Consider the following 15,580-nt stretch of genomic DNA (forward strand, 5'->3'; position numbering starts at 1 on the left):
ACAATAAGCCACTTCGTTGGGCTATCATTTATCCAGGTCGCTTCTAAAAAAGAGCTACACAGTTGTGGGCTTTACCTGGTAAAATAAAGTTTTTTTTGGTTACACTCAACACGAGGTACTCATTTGAGGCTTAGTCGACCTAGGGGAGGACCGGTTCAGATAATCGAGTGATAACACACATTTACACCTGTGTGCATGTTATAAACCTTGTGTCAATCCACTGCTGGATGAGAGCCTCCCGACACAGTCCAGGCCGTGGGCTGCTAAAGTTGACCGCACGCTGCCATCACCACGCTGGTCGGTGTGGTCTGGTGAAGGCCGGGAGGGACAGGACCCGGTTCAGTCCATACAACACGCGCCACTGATGATAGCCCTGGCTGGGATTTAGATGCATAGCCACATCCAAATCGCAACCGCATATGAAGGAAATTTACAGGACAGTGATGTTGACATTCTGGCAAAAGGAGTTGTTTTTAATTTGTTATACACATATAAACAAGTTAGTTATAGGCAAAGAGAGGTCTTGAACCTGGACTCGATTCGGGACAGGGATTCAACAACACGGATCGCTGTGGGAAGGGAGTCACACGAAGTAGAGGAGAACGAGCTACAACCCACTGAGTGAAGTCTGACTGGCCCCTGCCCTGGGAATGTGGAATTTCCACTGCTGGATTGGGGGACAACAATGAGACATAGGTGTCTCCCTGGGTTGTCTGAATAAGGAAACAGGGATGCATTGAGAAACGACACTGACATCTTGTGAAACGCTGAGCAGTAGGAATTGTATGTTTCCGGTTTTACAGATTCGTCCGAAAATGTTGAAAACCACGTCTTAACGTACGACATTTCAGTTTAACACGTAGGCTTTCGCGACCAACACGAATGAGTACGACATTCCAGTTGATGCCAAATGCAATATTGTTTGTATCCTACAATGTCACAGGAAATTACGTCACACACACACTTCATCCGTGTTTTCAACCCCCCAAAAGTGGAGTAACGTGGGTGACATTACTACGATAAATTATTTACGCAATGTCGACGACCTAAAGAAAAATATAACATCCGAAATTGTCCTTAAAAATCCAACGTCAGAAATGTATAAATGGAAACTCATCCCGAACAGATGAGGTTAGGCGAGGCGGGGGTGGGGGAAGGGGGCGAGGCGGGGGAAGGGGGCGGGGCGGAGGTGGGGGAAAGGGGTGAGGAGGGGGTGGGAAGGGGGCGAGGAGGGGGTGGGGGAAGGGGGCGGGGCACAGCTCATCGGGTGAACTGGCGCCGGTCGGGTTTGCCCACAGTGCTGCCGGCCTTGCCCATGGCGCCGCCGGCCCTGCCCATGGCGCCGCCGGCCCTGCCCACGTGCTTGTAGATCTTGGCGCCGTGGTCGTGCCGGCTCTTCTGGTGGCCGAAGCCGAAACCACCGCCACCGCCGCGCTTCTGCAGCCCCTTGCCCTTGCTGCTGTGCACATCTGGAGGGGTTGGTGTGAAGGAAACTCTTGAGACTGTGTGCGGTGACGGCGGGAGCCCTCGGGGGGGGGGGGGTCGGGATCGCGTGTGCGGCTGTGGCACCAGAAGTAGGAGTTTGAATCCTGGACAGGGTGCAGACTCGGGACCGTATTTATGGCCACCAGGACGACGATGACTACAACTACCACTACGATGACGACGACTATGACGATGACGACTATGACGATAACGAATACGACGATGACTACAACGATGACTACAACTACGATGACGACGACGACTACGACGATAACCACTACGACGATGACTACGACTACGATGACGACTACGACGATGACTACGACTACGATGACGACTACGACGATGACTACAACTACGATGACGACTACGACAATGACTACGACGATGACTACGACGATGACTACGACTACGATGACGACGACTACGACGATGACGACTACGACGATGACTACGACGACTACGACAACGACTACGACGATGACTACGACAATGACTACGACGATGACTACGACGATGACGATGACTACGACAATGACTACGACGATGACTACGACGACTACGACAACGACTACGACGATGACTACGACAATGACTACGACTACGACGATGACTACGACGATGACAACGACGATGACAATGACTACGCCGCGCGTTTCAATGAATCAGCGCCACCGTCATCGTCGGCAGTCATCCCTTCAGGATCCATCATCTCTGATCATGATCATCAACATCGCCATCACCGAAAATGGATGATCATCATCAACATGAGCTCCCGATATAATCACAACTATTACAATCACCACAGTCACAACCAATCACTATCACCATCAATCATCACCACCACAACCATCCTTACAACCAATGATCATAAAGTAACAACGGCTTATCACCACTAAGTGGAGGTGACGTCACTAAAGCACTTGTGCCATGGTAGGTGCACTTTGAGGCCGTGTGAAGTCTCCAAGGCTCACTGCTGGCAGGAGGAACAAGGACAGACCCAGGTGTAATGGGTTAACTAAGGTGACTGGCAGATGCACCACCTGTGCTCCCTGCTGTGCCAAATTGCTACATTTTAGCCGCCCAGTGCTCTACTGGTTGTTGCGAGTGTCGCTTCTCTGCCCTCCATCGTTGCTGGAGGGCGACTGCCTCCAACTGCCCAATAGAATCCTTCATGAACCTCCTCCACAGAGGCCGATATTGACACTGCTGGTACCAGGCATCGGCAAGTCCAATCAGCACCATCATCCTTTTGTACTGCATCAGTCCATCCCTTCCCCAGTTCGTGCCGCATCCATTTAGCCTCCACTATCCGGCCAAACAAAAGCTGCTTGGGCAAGCGGTGGCTAGGCATGTGGGCTACGTGACCCAGTCACCACCATGACAATTACTATGTATGCTACTTTGAAATTCTTTCGCACCGTACGTAGCCAACTGTGCTAATCTGAGATATAACTATGATCACCAACCGAGCATCATTGCCATCATCCAGCATCATCATTACAACCAAAGATTAGCACGGTTAGAAAGAAAGTCAACGTACATACATCACAGCCAAACATCATAATTATCACCTCAAACAATTATCACAACCATCACCATGACCCATAATCAGAATCCATTAACAACTACTCATCACCACCATCGTCACCGAACATGGGCTGATGACGATGATGCAAGGATACTGAGGTCGACGAAGGGCGGCACGCGGAATCCGAAGGAGAGAGCGGCCTTCTGCAGGTCCAGCGTGGAGACGTTGTAGATCTGCTTGAGCGAGTGAGAGTCGTAGGCCCGCACGTAGGCTTTGTAGGCCTCCTGCGCAGACTTGTGCAGGTAGTAGTTCTTCTCTATCAGCTTCTCCATCTACGGGGGGGGGGGGGGGCGCAAGAGAGAGAGACGGCGTGGTGAGTGGGGAGGGGGCAGAGAGAGGATGAGGTGAGGGGGGGCAGAAGAGAGACGGGGGGCACAAGAGAAGGTGAGGCGAGGTGAGGTGAGCACAAGAGAGGGTGAGGCGGGGTGAGAGACAGGACGAGGTGAGGAGGGGGGGGGGCCACGAGAGACGGTGAGGCGAGGTGAGGCGAGGGGGGCACAAGAGAGGGTGAGGCGGGGTGAGACACAGGACGAGGTGAGGAGGGGGGGGGCACGAGAGACGGTGAGGCACGAGAGAGAGGGCGAGGTAAGAGGCTGAGTCGACCGACAGGCGGCCCAAGACCGGTTCAGATAAACACCACTCTTATTGGTTGCGAGTGGGAATCGAACCCGGGTTGCCGGGTACGTAGCGCAGCACGCTAACCACTGCACAACTGAACACGCACACATGCGTGTCCTCACGTGCGTCCAAGCATAATCGATCACAGTGGCTAATGCTGACACTCACCAACTCTCACTGATGCTCACCTGGGACTGGATGTCGGCGATCTTGGACCAGGAGAACTCGAACTCGCTGAGCGGCACCTGCACACGGCACCATCGACATTATCGTTGTCATCATCATTATCGTCATCATAGTCGTCATGATTATTGTCATGATCGTCATCATCATCATCGTCGTTTATTGTTCGTACCGTGCCTCCCATACAGTGACATGTCGCGTCACCAGGGTATAGGTGGCATCTGAGGTCACAGCCAAGTGAGGGACTGGGCACGGACCAATGCACCACTCACAAACAGATGCAGTAGAGATACGGCAGAGAGACGATTCGCACAACAAATGAAACGTTCACCTGTGCCGACTGTCGTCAAACTTAATTTATGTCAGTAAGGAGTGTGCAAGTCTATGGTTCTCTGTGCAAGTCTATGGATCTCTGTGCAAGTGCGTGGGTCTCTGCGCGAGTCCGTAGGTCTCTGCGCGAACTCGTGGGGCTCTGTGAGAGTCTCAGTCTCTCGGTGGAACTCACCCGCGCCTGCTTGAGGTAGCGCAGGAATCCGAGCTCCTCAGGGCGCAGGATGAGCAGCGCGTGGCCTTGGCCTCCGATACCGCGCGCTGTGCGGCCCACGCGGTGGATGTACTCCTGCAGAGACGGCGTCACAACCAGAGTCACAACCACGGAGTCAGGACCACCATGATCACGGTGCCATGACTAAATCGCGGGGAAGTCGGCCGCCCAACATGAGTGGGAAGTCTCATGAACGAAATGTTCACCTGGGATGCCTGTTATAAGACCCGGACTTTATTTCATTTGGTAAGGAGTGTGCGACTCTGCGTCTCAATGTGAGTCTATGGGGTCTATGCGAGTATGTGGGTCTCTATGCGAGTCGATGGATCTGTATCCCATTGTGTGGGTCTCTACGCGAGCGTGTGGGTCTCCGAATAAACCAAACGCACGTTGGCAGCCCAGTGCTCCGACACGGCCATTGTGAACTTCCCACCACTGGGGCCACGCGGCATGCTTCTGGTACAACTGAAATGCTGGCAAGTCCCTGTCAGCCGCTGATGTAGCCCCGAATGTGCGTGTACGCGTGTTTGCCTGGGGTGCGTGTGTACGCTTGTGCGCGTGTACACGTGTGCTCGTGCCTGGCGTGTGTGTACACGTATGTGCATGTCTTGGGTATCTGTGTACGTGTGTTTGCCTGCATGCGCTCAAGTGGGGTGCGCATATTTGCATGCGTACATATCTGCTGGTCATTTATCTCATTATGCCTGGAGGTCAGTCCCACGAACAACTACCGCCATCGAGCCCTTCAACATCTCACATGGCAACCTCAAAGCGCACCTAGCATGGCACCAGTGCCACTGGGACATCGCCGCCACTTGGTGGCGAACGGCGGCCGCTGCTGCTGCTGCCGCTGTTGTTACTGCTGCTGTCATCGTACCTTTGGGTCATCTGGGGGGTCAAACTGGACGATCCAGTCGACCTCGGGGATGTCGAGGCCACGCGCCGCCACGTCGGTGCAGAGCAACGTCCCCGAGTCAGCATTGCAGAACTGGAAGAACGTCGTCGTGCGCTTCGTCTGCTTCTGCTTGCCCTGTGGGGGGGGCGTGGGGACGTGAGCTTATGCGTGGGCACACGTCACGAATACCACCACCGCCATCATCACGACCAACAAGTTGGCCTGATTGAAAACTCATTTCTTTTTAACTGCTTTCGTGTTTAGTTTTTTGTCCTTCCCCCGCACCTCCGATTTGCATGGTTGGCCACATACGGTGCGAAACAAATTTTACGTACATTTCTACATCATCACCATCACCGCCTCCACCGACATCATAATCACCTCCATTACCACCATCATCACAACCACCTCTACAACCAGCATCACCACCACCGCCGTCACCATCAACAACATCATCAAGACAACCATCGTCAAACCAGGTTCTGATAATTATTACTTGGGGCCCTGATTTATTACTTCGTGTGCTTTAGCCAGAGAAACACTGTGTGCCATCTGTTTCTCAGTGGGCATTGTAAGACCCATTGACGTTATTATAAGAGAGTAGGTTGCGTGTGTGCCGGCTTCGCCGTCCGAATTTTTCAAAATCTAAAGTGACACCGCAAACGACTGAACTGGATTCGTACAGCAGTAACCATTGGCCCGCCTACTGGCAGCAGACTAATGCCCCGGTCACTCGTGCATTGACGGTCTCTTCTGAGTTCTCGCCTGGTTAAATAAAACCAACTATAACTAAACTGACCAGGGCGATCACTGGCCACGAACTGCAAACCTCTGCAACCACCCAGTAAACCGTTGGCCCGTGTGACGAGGTGAGGTGGTGGCGGCGGTAGCGGCGGTGCACGCACGTGGATGCCCATGACGGGGAGGTCGATGTAGTTGAAGAGCTCGTAGTGGAACTTGACGGACATGCAGGAGGAGAAGAACACCATGATCTTCTTCTTGCGGTTCTTCTTGAGGAAGGTGAAGAGCAGCAGGAAGCGCTTCTCCGATGGGCACACCACGTAGCCCTGCGGGGGGGACACAAAGGCGCACGCTGAGTCAATCGGGCCACGGCAACCGCTGGCGAGGCCCAGACGGGAGGCCGAAATACCTCCAACAACCGGGAACTTTGCCGCCGATTATTATCGACGTTAATAAAGGATAAAGGCGCAGCCCCTGCGTTTGATCGCTCACGCTGCTGCTGGCGCAAGGAGGCCGGGGGGGGGGCCCCGGGGAGGCTCCCCCTCTCCACCCATCAACGCCGATGTTCCGGCTGATATCCAGCGCCAGTCACAACATTAATATGGGGTGCTACGTTGCCGAGATGTTAACTACCTCGCCTGGTATACCGGAGGTCGTGGGTTCGATCCCAACTCTGATGCCTGTATATTTGGTGTCTGCATGTCTCTGTTTCTCCAGGTCCTTTGGCTTTTCCCTCCACATTTAGAATCAGCATGTGTTTAGAGTATTTGGACGCTATAAATGTCCACGCGATAACCCACTTCGTTGAGCTATCATTTTTGGCCAGGTCGCTTGTGAAAATTAATTATATAGCTCAGTGGGCCTTACCTGGTAAAATACAAAATATTTATAGTTTAATCAACATCGTCGACGGCCGCCAAACTCGCCAAGTGGCGGCGACGTTACCGCCGCGGCGTTCGTGCCAGGCTAGGTGCACCGCTGATAAAAAAAAAGGGGGGACGACGATGCTCACATCGCCTGCGCCACACCTGCTCCAGGCCGTCCACGGTGGCGGTTTCTTTGTGGTCGTCCACGCCTACGTACAACGGCTCCTTCTTCAGCGAGATCTTGGCCAGATCCTCGATCTTTCGCGTCTGTGTCGCCGAGAACAGCATCGTCTGCCGTTTCTCTGTGCGGGGAGGGTGGTGGGGGGGGGGTAGAAGCCAGGAGGGAGGAGGAATTAGCCACGCTGTCTTGTCCTGCTTACAATTGGAATGAAGAGATTTGCAACATGCACAATATTTTGCGTATGTAAAATGACAAACGACTCCCGAGGCGCCGAGCCAAGATCAAAGCGTCACGAGAAAGGCATGAGGGGTGGCCTTTAAGGGAGAGATGGGGTTTTAAGAACGAGGTGGAACCTTTAAGCGTCTCTTAAAAACAAGAATAGGCTGAACGCCGCCACTGCGATTGTCCATTAGCAGCAGCAGAGGGACGGTGATGGTTGCGTTTCCGACGGTGGGGGCTGCCACGGAGAAACGGCGCCCGGTAGTGGCGGCCCTGCTACATGGTATAGACAGGCGGTTGTGCGTCGCGTCACTGCCACTTCCGTGACGCGTTATACCGTGTGCCCGTTAGTGCAGGGCGTCAGCAGCTCATTCAAGTTGGCGGTTGCTCATCCACAAGCGGTCTGGTCTCAGACACGCCCCCTCCAACCCCCCCCCCCCCCCCGCTTAACCCCGATGAGAACCGGTCGCGTTCCAGGTGGAAACCGGCATGGCGCGAAGGCATCCGGCGCCTGAAGGCGACGGAACTCACTGGGCAGCAGGCGGATAATCTGCTTTATCTCCTCCTCGAAGCCGACCTCCAGGATGCGGTCAGCCTCGTCGATCACCAGGCACTGCAGGTTCTTGTACATGAACGTGTTCGTGTTCTGCGGAAGGGGACAGGAGGAGGACGTGCCGACGTCGGGTCAAAGTCGGAGAAAGCAATTTCTCGTCGCTTAAAACGAGCGTTGAGGCATTGCTTGGCTCGGCTCCCGTTTAACTAAGCCCTGCGGAGCGAGCGGCGGAAATTCCACATTTCTTTAGCGGGGAGACAAATCTTGATGAAGGACAACCACTGCTGACGTCCCGACAAAGTGCTGCTCGTTTTATTCGGCGCTGGGAGGGATGATGGGGTTGAGGATTTTAATTTGCAAACCTCTTGATTGCAATCCACTCGCTCTCCCGTCAAACCACCTGACAACTTGCCAATGACCGCGCAACAAAAACCTCCCCCACCACGTTCAATTTAACTTGATTTTTTTTACGTGGAAAGTTTAAGCCACCGTCCAACGTCGCTGCCTGGTGGCAGGGGACCAACGCCGCGTCCGTGCGCAGTGCCACGCTGGGACAGCTGCCGCTGGGAGTGTGGGGTCCCCCCCCCCGTCCGAGGTGAGCCTGCAGCGGGGCCCATCGCAATGAACAGTTGAGATGAGGTGCAAGGCACACACAAGTTGCCGACGACTTTGAGCATGCAAATGCTCACTCACTCCCTTACCTTACGTACTCACAAGAGAGACGCTTTGTATGTATGCTGAACTTCTTTCGCACCGTACGTAGCCAACTGTGCTAATCAGAGGTGCCCCTGACCCAATACTAGAAATCAATCGGCTACTGGGAATGGAACGAGCCGGGTGGACCGAACGCCCCCCACCGCCTCATCTCGTTCTCACGCTCTCACCTGCATGTGATCGAGCAGACGGCCCGGTGTTGCCACCAGGATGTTGATGCCCTTGGCGAGCTTCTGCGCCTCGGCGGTGCGGTTGCTGCCGCCCATGATGAGGCCGTAAGTGTGCACGTGGTGCTTCATGAGCTCGCGCAGCACGCCGTACGTCTGCATGGCGAGCTCCCGCGTCGGCGACAGTACGAGCACGCCCGTACCTGCACACGTACGCGCACACACGCCCGCAAAGGGCGGACGCGAGGACGGAGCACCCAAGCGAGTGCGCAAAGAGGTCAGTCGGTCGAACGCACAGCTCGCACAAGATCGTCATGTGAATGTGGCACATTTACTGCAACTCGCTATTATACGGAAAGTCTGGCAAAAAACATTACTAAGCTGCAGCATGTACAAAATGTATGGCACGCAAGGGTGGTAACACTCAAAATCCAAGCTCTGGATGGAAATTAACCCACTTGCTGTACTGCCTGCCAAGCGTGGAGACAACGATCTCACAACACGCACAGGCAAGGGAGGGAGTTCCGTTAATTTGTGTGTGACCCACCAACCTCTCGCTGCCTCCACAGCGCTGGATTAACACTTCCCCACTCTGATGACGTATGTGTATGCCATCACTTTATCGGTACCGGGGCTCCCACAAGGCCATGCGTGAGAGCTTGTGGCACAGTTTGGCGCCAGCTATCAGTGCTGTCCTATCGCTACAGTCCTCTGCGGTGCGTACGTCTTTAAAAACAATGGCGCTATGCCTCTCTAAATAAAATGAACGCCGAACTGCTTGCGCGTTCCGAGATTTAGCGGTGAACGGGACCTATCCTTGGCAACTTGCAGACGTCATCGGAATGGGAAAGGGTTAAAACATTGCCTCCGATGCCACACGCTCCACTCAGCAGCGCGCGGTACGTGGAGCGCTCCACATGGGTGGAGGATTCAATGGACGGGCGCGCGGGCAGGCGGGTGAGCAAGTGAGAGACCCACCGTTGCGCGGCATGAACTTGATTTTGTGGATGAGCTCGATGGCCGGGATGAGGAAAGCCAGCGTCTTGCCGCTCCCCGTGCGTGCCGCTGCCAGGATGTCCCTGCAAGAGGAGCGGGCAATTAGTTAGCGGCGACCGAAGAGAGCAGCACATCAATATTATGCATTGCAGAGCGTATCCATGGCCTGTGAATCAAACCGATATTTTCAACTCTCTAGAGCTGGAAAAAGCTAAATTAGAAACCAAATTTTGGAATTTTCTATTTGCTACAGTCATTGGTCATAATAAAGACTTTTGGGTTACATCATGTAAATATAAATGTGTAGTTAACCCTCCACCACCCGACACAGCGAATTCGGAATAGGCATCATGTAAAGAAAACGTGACAATTAGTTGCTACTTCAGCACACCAGTGTGCACACCGGTGTGCTGAAGTAGTAACTAGTTATTATGAATAATATTGGTCGCGAAAGCCTATGTGTTCAATTGTTATCTGTACTGACACCACCCGGCCTGCCAGATTCGAAGTGTGAACAAAGCGGTGAGGGAGCACGCTACGGCTGGGCGGCCCCGATGGGGAACGTTTGTTGATGAGCGCGAGGAGATTTGCAGCGCACTGCATATGCTGCCCCCGTGCTTCCCAATGTTCGCTCACCGGCCCTCGAGCAGAGGGCGGATGCTCTTGTGCTGAATCTCCGTCATGGTGGCAAACCCCATCTCGGCCACGGCCTTCAGCGTGTACTCAGACACCAGCTCCGCCAGCGACGAAAACGACATGTCCTCAAACGCACCTGCACGGCCGCAAGCAACCACGGCAGCAGTATAATCACAAAGGGTTAATCATTTAATCATTTTAGCTTGCAAGGTGCGAGGGGGAACGACAGACAAGCCGGAAAGGCAGCCACGTGGCGTGCCAATGCCAACAATTGCCCAAGCTCTGTGGTCCTCTATATATTTTAAAAAATATACTTTTAGCAAATTAACGAGTATTTAGACGTGTGGGAGAAAATCAAAACACCTGGGGAAAACACAATGCGTGCAAGAGGGGGCAACGTTCTATCCCATAGAGAAGGGACAGATTAATTATTCCAGATTTTTCCATCTAGGTTTCCCTCGTTCTATGCGGGATTGGTTTGTGCGATTTCGCGCTGTATTTGCAGCTAACCTATATATATAAAAAAAACATTCATATGCAGCTACGCGGATGGCCGCGGGACAACATTGTGTGTGTGCTGTATGCGCTATTCGGCAGGCACAATATGACGTACGTCTTCCCTACTGCCCACAGTGGAGCCCCCCGCCGGGAACCTATAGCGCTTGGTTATGCACGGCAACAGCCCACCCAAGGGCGATGCACGCTCGACCCTGCTTAGCTCCCAGCATGCATCCGACGAGACCGGGCGCATTATGGGGCGATGTAGACGCAGGCTCACCATCACGACGGTCATGCAAGTCTAAACCACAGTTCCCACGGGCCCGCACGGCATGGGTGGGGGGGGGAGGTCCTCACCCGTGGCCTGTGCCCGCATTGACCGTGTCGTACCGGTGGTGCCGATGGGCAGGGCGGGTCCATCGTCATCACTGTCCTTCGTCTCCCCGTCCGTTCCCTCTCCACTCCGCTTCTCGTCGTCTGTCTGCTCTTGGTTCTCCCCGTCGGCCTCGACGTCCTCGCCGCGTGGCCTCTTGCTCTCTGCAACAAACGTGATGAGAGGAACGGGTGAGCGGAGCACAACATATGTTGAATTTATTTCACACCGTACGGAGCCAACCGTGCTAATTGGAGGTGCAGGGGAAGGACAACAAACTAAACACAAAAAGCAATTATAAAGAAATTAGTTTTAATTCTAGATCATGTTTTAAAAGTGCATAGTTGCAGTGGCTTCCAATTATTGGAAGGAAGAGCATTCCAGACGGCCGCAGAAGCGCATCTGAAAGCGCGCAATGCGGTGACCGTGTTTGTTGGATGGTTAGCCCAAAGCCACTGCTGTAAGGATGACCGGAGTTCGAGTGATGGTTTATGCTCCTGGAAGAGATCAGCAAGGTATTGAACCACAAATACCGGATTTTCCCCGCATATAACCCGCGGGGTATACAACTTTTTACAAACAAAACAAGACCCTGCGGGGTATATGGAGGTGCGAGCTATCCCAAAAATATTTCACACGTGTGACATGTCATAACTCGTTTATTTTTTTTTATGGTAGGACTATCCACTATGCAACACTTACCTTTGACTAAAGCACTGCTGAATAAACCACTCACTCTAAAATTGCACATGTTATCATGTTTTAAATGATTCTAATTGTTTGTACAATGAAACGACAATGTTTGAAGTGGGCGCACTTTGTTTACCGTAATACTTTCAGTGGCTGTAGGGAGGTGCGAAAGTTTCAGCTGAGGCTATGGATTGCACAATGGGAAGGGCCTTAACAAGCGTCTACCAGACGCGGAATCATAATTGCCGAGTCCCTTAGGCCGCTGCGATTGGCTGAGCACTATACAGTCGCGACCATGAGCTTTGTTTCAAACTTCCAATGGCTTTGTTGCCAGGAGGCAATGGCGTTACCGTTTTGTCTGGTGCAGTGCGCAATCTACCAGTACTGAAACTGTACAGGGGTAATTACCGGTCCAGTAGCTGTAATATGATGAGGTCGATTGCTGGTAAGCCTAACAGTATGCTTACTTACTTATCTACCAGTTATGTGTTACTTATTTATTGGATATTTACTTTTGTTACTTATTTACTGTTTTAAAGTCACTCGTTTCCGGTTCGTTTGTTTTCTTTGTGCACGTTATGATTTGAATGTTAACAATTGATAGTGGAATGTATTACAAATGTAATCGTTGTATTAATATGATGGAATTAAGCTGCGGTAATGACGTTAAAGCTATTAATGCATGTGGGGTATATGGAGGTGCGGGCTATCTGAAATTTGTTTTACATAAAACGCTATTTTTGCGGGGTATATGCGTGAAAATACGATATTAGTAATTTTGTTGATGTATGCACTGAGCATCCTGGCTAACGAGATCCGTCTGTGGGAGATTAGAGCCCTGTGCAAATTACTGTTTTTTTCAGATGCAATTATAACGGAGGCTATGTGAAAATGTATTATTAGTTTAAAATGTGAAACCAGTGGAGGTGTTAACTTCACATTGCGATGCACTGTAACAAAAAGAAAAATCACACCGCAAATCACTCAACTGCGATTGTACGCAGCAACCACCGCCGGAACCTCCTGAAAAAGTATTGAGACTCAAGTAAGGCTTTCCTGGGTAGGCGAGCATAAAAAATACTACCAATGATTTGAAACAGAAACTAACCTTCCCCTCCCTGGACATTTGCAAAAGAGAGCTTCACAGCTCACCGGATTTCTCAGGGATAATTAAAGATTCCGATTTCTGAACTTCTTCTCACCAGTGCCACCCGCGTCGTTGCCCGTTGATTGCTTCTTCTTTCTCTTTCGTCGCTTCTTCCCCTGCGTTTCCTGGGTCCCGTTCTCTGCTGGGGCCGAGGGGCTCGCGTTCCCAACGTCTGGGGAAACACTCTCCTCCTCCTTCGCTGCGTCTGTTGCTGCTCCTCCTCCTTCTTCCACCTCCTCCTCGACCTGTGTAGGCCTGGGCACTGACAAAGACAAACCCCCACCCCCCCCCGTATAGCTTTAACAGACTGTTGGGGCGAGTGATGTTAGCGAGTAGCGCTGTGAAGGCCGACACACGGCACACGTGGGGGTTGGGTTGCCGAACACCACGCCCGGCTGCATTTGTCTCCCTCGTGGCGATGTTTACTACACACCGCACCAGGTTAAACGTTTGAGGCTCAGGACCGGTTCAGATAATTGTCACTGGTGTTGGTGGCCGTGAGCGGGAATCGGTCGCCGGGTTCATAGCGCAGCACGGCCGCCACCCACAATGTAACGCACACAACACTACAACGGCAAGTTGTGGTTGACTCAATACGCACATTAAAAAAGGATTTAAAAAAAAAGTGCAGCTGTTTTCTTGTAGGTACCTACCTAGGCTGTCTTCCATGATAGGCCTGAATCTCCCATGCTTTCCACATCTCTCGATAACAAAACTACATCTCCCACGACCTCCCTGTATCTTCCACCACTTCCATACATTTCTCAATTCAACTCAGCATCTCCAATAATTTCTCGGAACATCTCCACCACCTCCCCGCATCGCCTACCACCTCCCTACATCTCCCGAAACCTCCCTGTATACCCCACCTCACCTTTACCAGCTGCCTCAATTCCCCACCCTATCTCTGTAGCTCCCTACCCTCCCTCTATCCCCCCACCACATCCACAGAACTCCATACATATACCACAACCTCGCTACACCTTCCGAATCAAACACATTACTGTATTTGATGCTGCGTTGGCAGTAGTGCACAATTAGCAACAACAAATAATCACATTTGCCAATAAGAGTGGCCTTAAAAATTAAATACCCATAACAGGCGACGTTTCGGGCAATTTCCCTTTGTAGCATGTCCACCTTCCTCCTATAACATTTCCCACTACCTCGCTCGTCCCACGTGTAAACTATTGTTATAACGTTCTCACTCGCCTCGACTGGACGTCTGTGAAAAAGACGCTCGCGGCCCATCGGACCCCTCCAAAATAAAGATTATGATTCTGATCCGTAACCATCCCCACGTGTTCCCGTACACCCCAATGCCAAACCGCCCGCCCGACTGACCGCCTCAGGCGTCTCTTCCCCCGTCGCGACAGGCCGCGCACGGACGAGTCGCGGTGGCGCGGCTTCGTCCCCTCACCTGGTGCGGCTTTGCCAGTGCCCCGGAGTTTGCTGTTCTTCTTCGCGAGCCGCTTGCGCAGAATCTTCATGCTCAGGTCCGCCATGTCGGCCCAAACACGTGTGCGGGGTGAAGAAGAGCCGTGGCGATTCTGCGATTAACTAGTCGAGTATATCGATTAGGAAATCGATTTCCTCCCCCTCCTTCCTCCTATCGTTATCTTCGTCCTTCTGTTTCTTTCTATTTCAGCTTTTTGTCGTAAAATTTTGTAACGGGCCGTCTACGCTTTGCGAGAAAAGTGTCATAAATTGTAACGGAGAGGGTTTTCGTTGTGCGTGAACCGAAAACGTGGATCGTGAGCGTGTATAAAAATGAATGCGGACGAGGAATCGTTTGTAGCCGACGCAGGCTGTTGACGTCATCAGGGCCAGTTACCCGAGATGCAACGCGCGGGCAACGCCGACTGCGCTGATCGCATTCGCCTTCAATGGGCACATTTAACTGGAGACGTTTCGGGCAATGGTCCTTGTGCATAACACATAGAGGCCAGAGAGTTGGAGACGACGCTTGTTCACACCATGGGGCTTGGACAATTTAAAGAATGAACATCAATCGATCAATATCGGGCCGCGGGGGCAGCGACTGTGTTCGTGTGTTATGTTTTTTTCTGTTTGTTGTGGTTGCACAAGATTCAAGAGCCGAATAGATCACAGGGCTATACAAAAATAAATAAACTGAAAAAAAACTGACTCCACCGAGGCCTTCCATCCTGTCCAGTCCTCCGCCAGCGGCATCAAGAATGAAACATGTTAAATAATAAACATTAATCCTCATAGAGGTTTTTTTGGGTTAGATCGCGTAAATGTATAAATTGTGTCGTTTAAACCTGCCACCACCCGACACAGCCAACTAGTGAGGGTTGTCACATCAACAGAACGTGGCCAATTCGTCACTAGTACAGCACACCGGTGTGTTGGAGAGCCGAGCCACAACGTTTACAATCTGAGTACGACGTTTCGCCCGTAATTACAGCTAGCTTCATCAGGCCACAGGAATATACGCTACGAGTAAGATTTTAACAACC

General features: G+C 52.2%; 1 protein-coding gene across 1 annotated transcript; it reads right to left on the reverse strand.

Moving 5' to 3' along the window:
• Positions 1-446: 446 nt before the first annotated feature.
• Positions 447-14,941, reverse strand: DDX18 (DEAD-box helicase 18). Its single transcript, XM_032975408.2, has 14 exons — positions 14,518-14,941; positions 13,153-13,359; positions 11,278-11,424; positions 10,390-10,525; positions 9,736-9,836; positions 8,761-8,960; positions 7,855-7,969; positions 7,086-7,225; positions 6,222-6,383; positions 5,299-5,451; positions 4,383-4,496; positions 3,883-3,939; positions 3,171-3,348; positions 447-1,469 (listed from the first exon to the last, which is right to left on the reverse strand). Exons 1-14 carry the CDS (start codon positions 14,600-14,602, stop codon positions 1,261-1,263), a joined length of 2,004 nt encoding a protein of 667 aa, XP_032831299.2. The 5' UTR covers positions 14,603-14,941; the 3' UTR covers positions 447-1,260.
• Between the last annotated feature and the right edge of the window lie 639 nt (positions 14,942-15,580).

The sequence above is a fragment of the Petromyzon marinus genome, chromosome 56 (genome assembly GCF_048934315.1).
Source record: "Petromyzon marinus isolate PM22_M1 ecotype Great Lakes invasive population chromosome 56, UKy_Petmar_22M1.pri1.0, whole genome shotgun sequence".
NCBI classification, from domain to species: domain Eukaryota; kingdom Metazoa; phylum Chordata; class Hyperoartia; order Petromyzontiformes; family Petromyzontidae; genus Petromyzon; species Petromyzon marinus.

Coding starts and splice junctions, on each gene's coding strand:
- DDX18 (XM_032975408.2), bottom strand. CDS start 14,602: ATGGCGGACCTGAGCATGAAGATTCTGCGCAAGCGGCTCGCGAAGAAG. Junction 10,526..11,277: donor CCTGCCCATCGGCACCACCG/GTACGACACGGT, acceptor GCGGCCGTGCAG/GTGCGTTTGAGGACATGTCG. Junction 9,837..10,389: donor CGCCCTCTGCTCGAGGGCCG/GTGAGCGAACAT, acceptor CTCCTCTTGCAG/GGACATCCTGGCAGCGGCAC.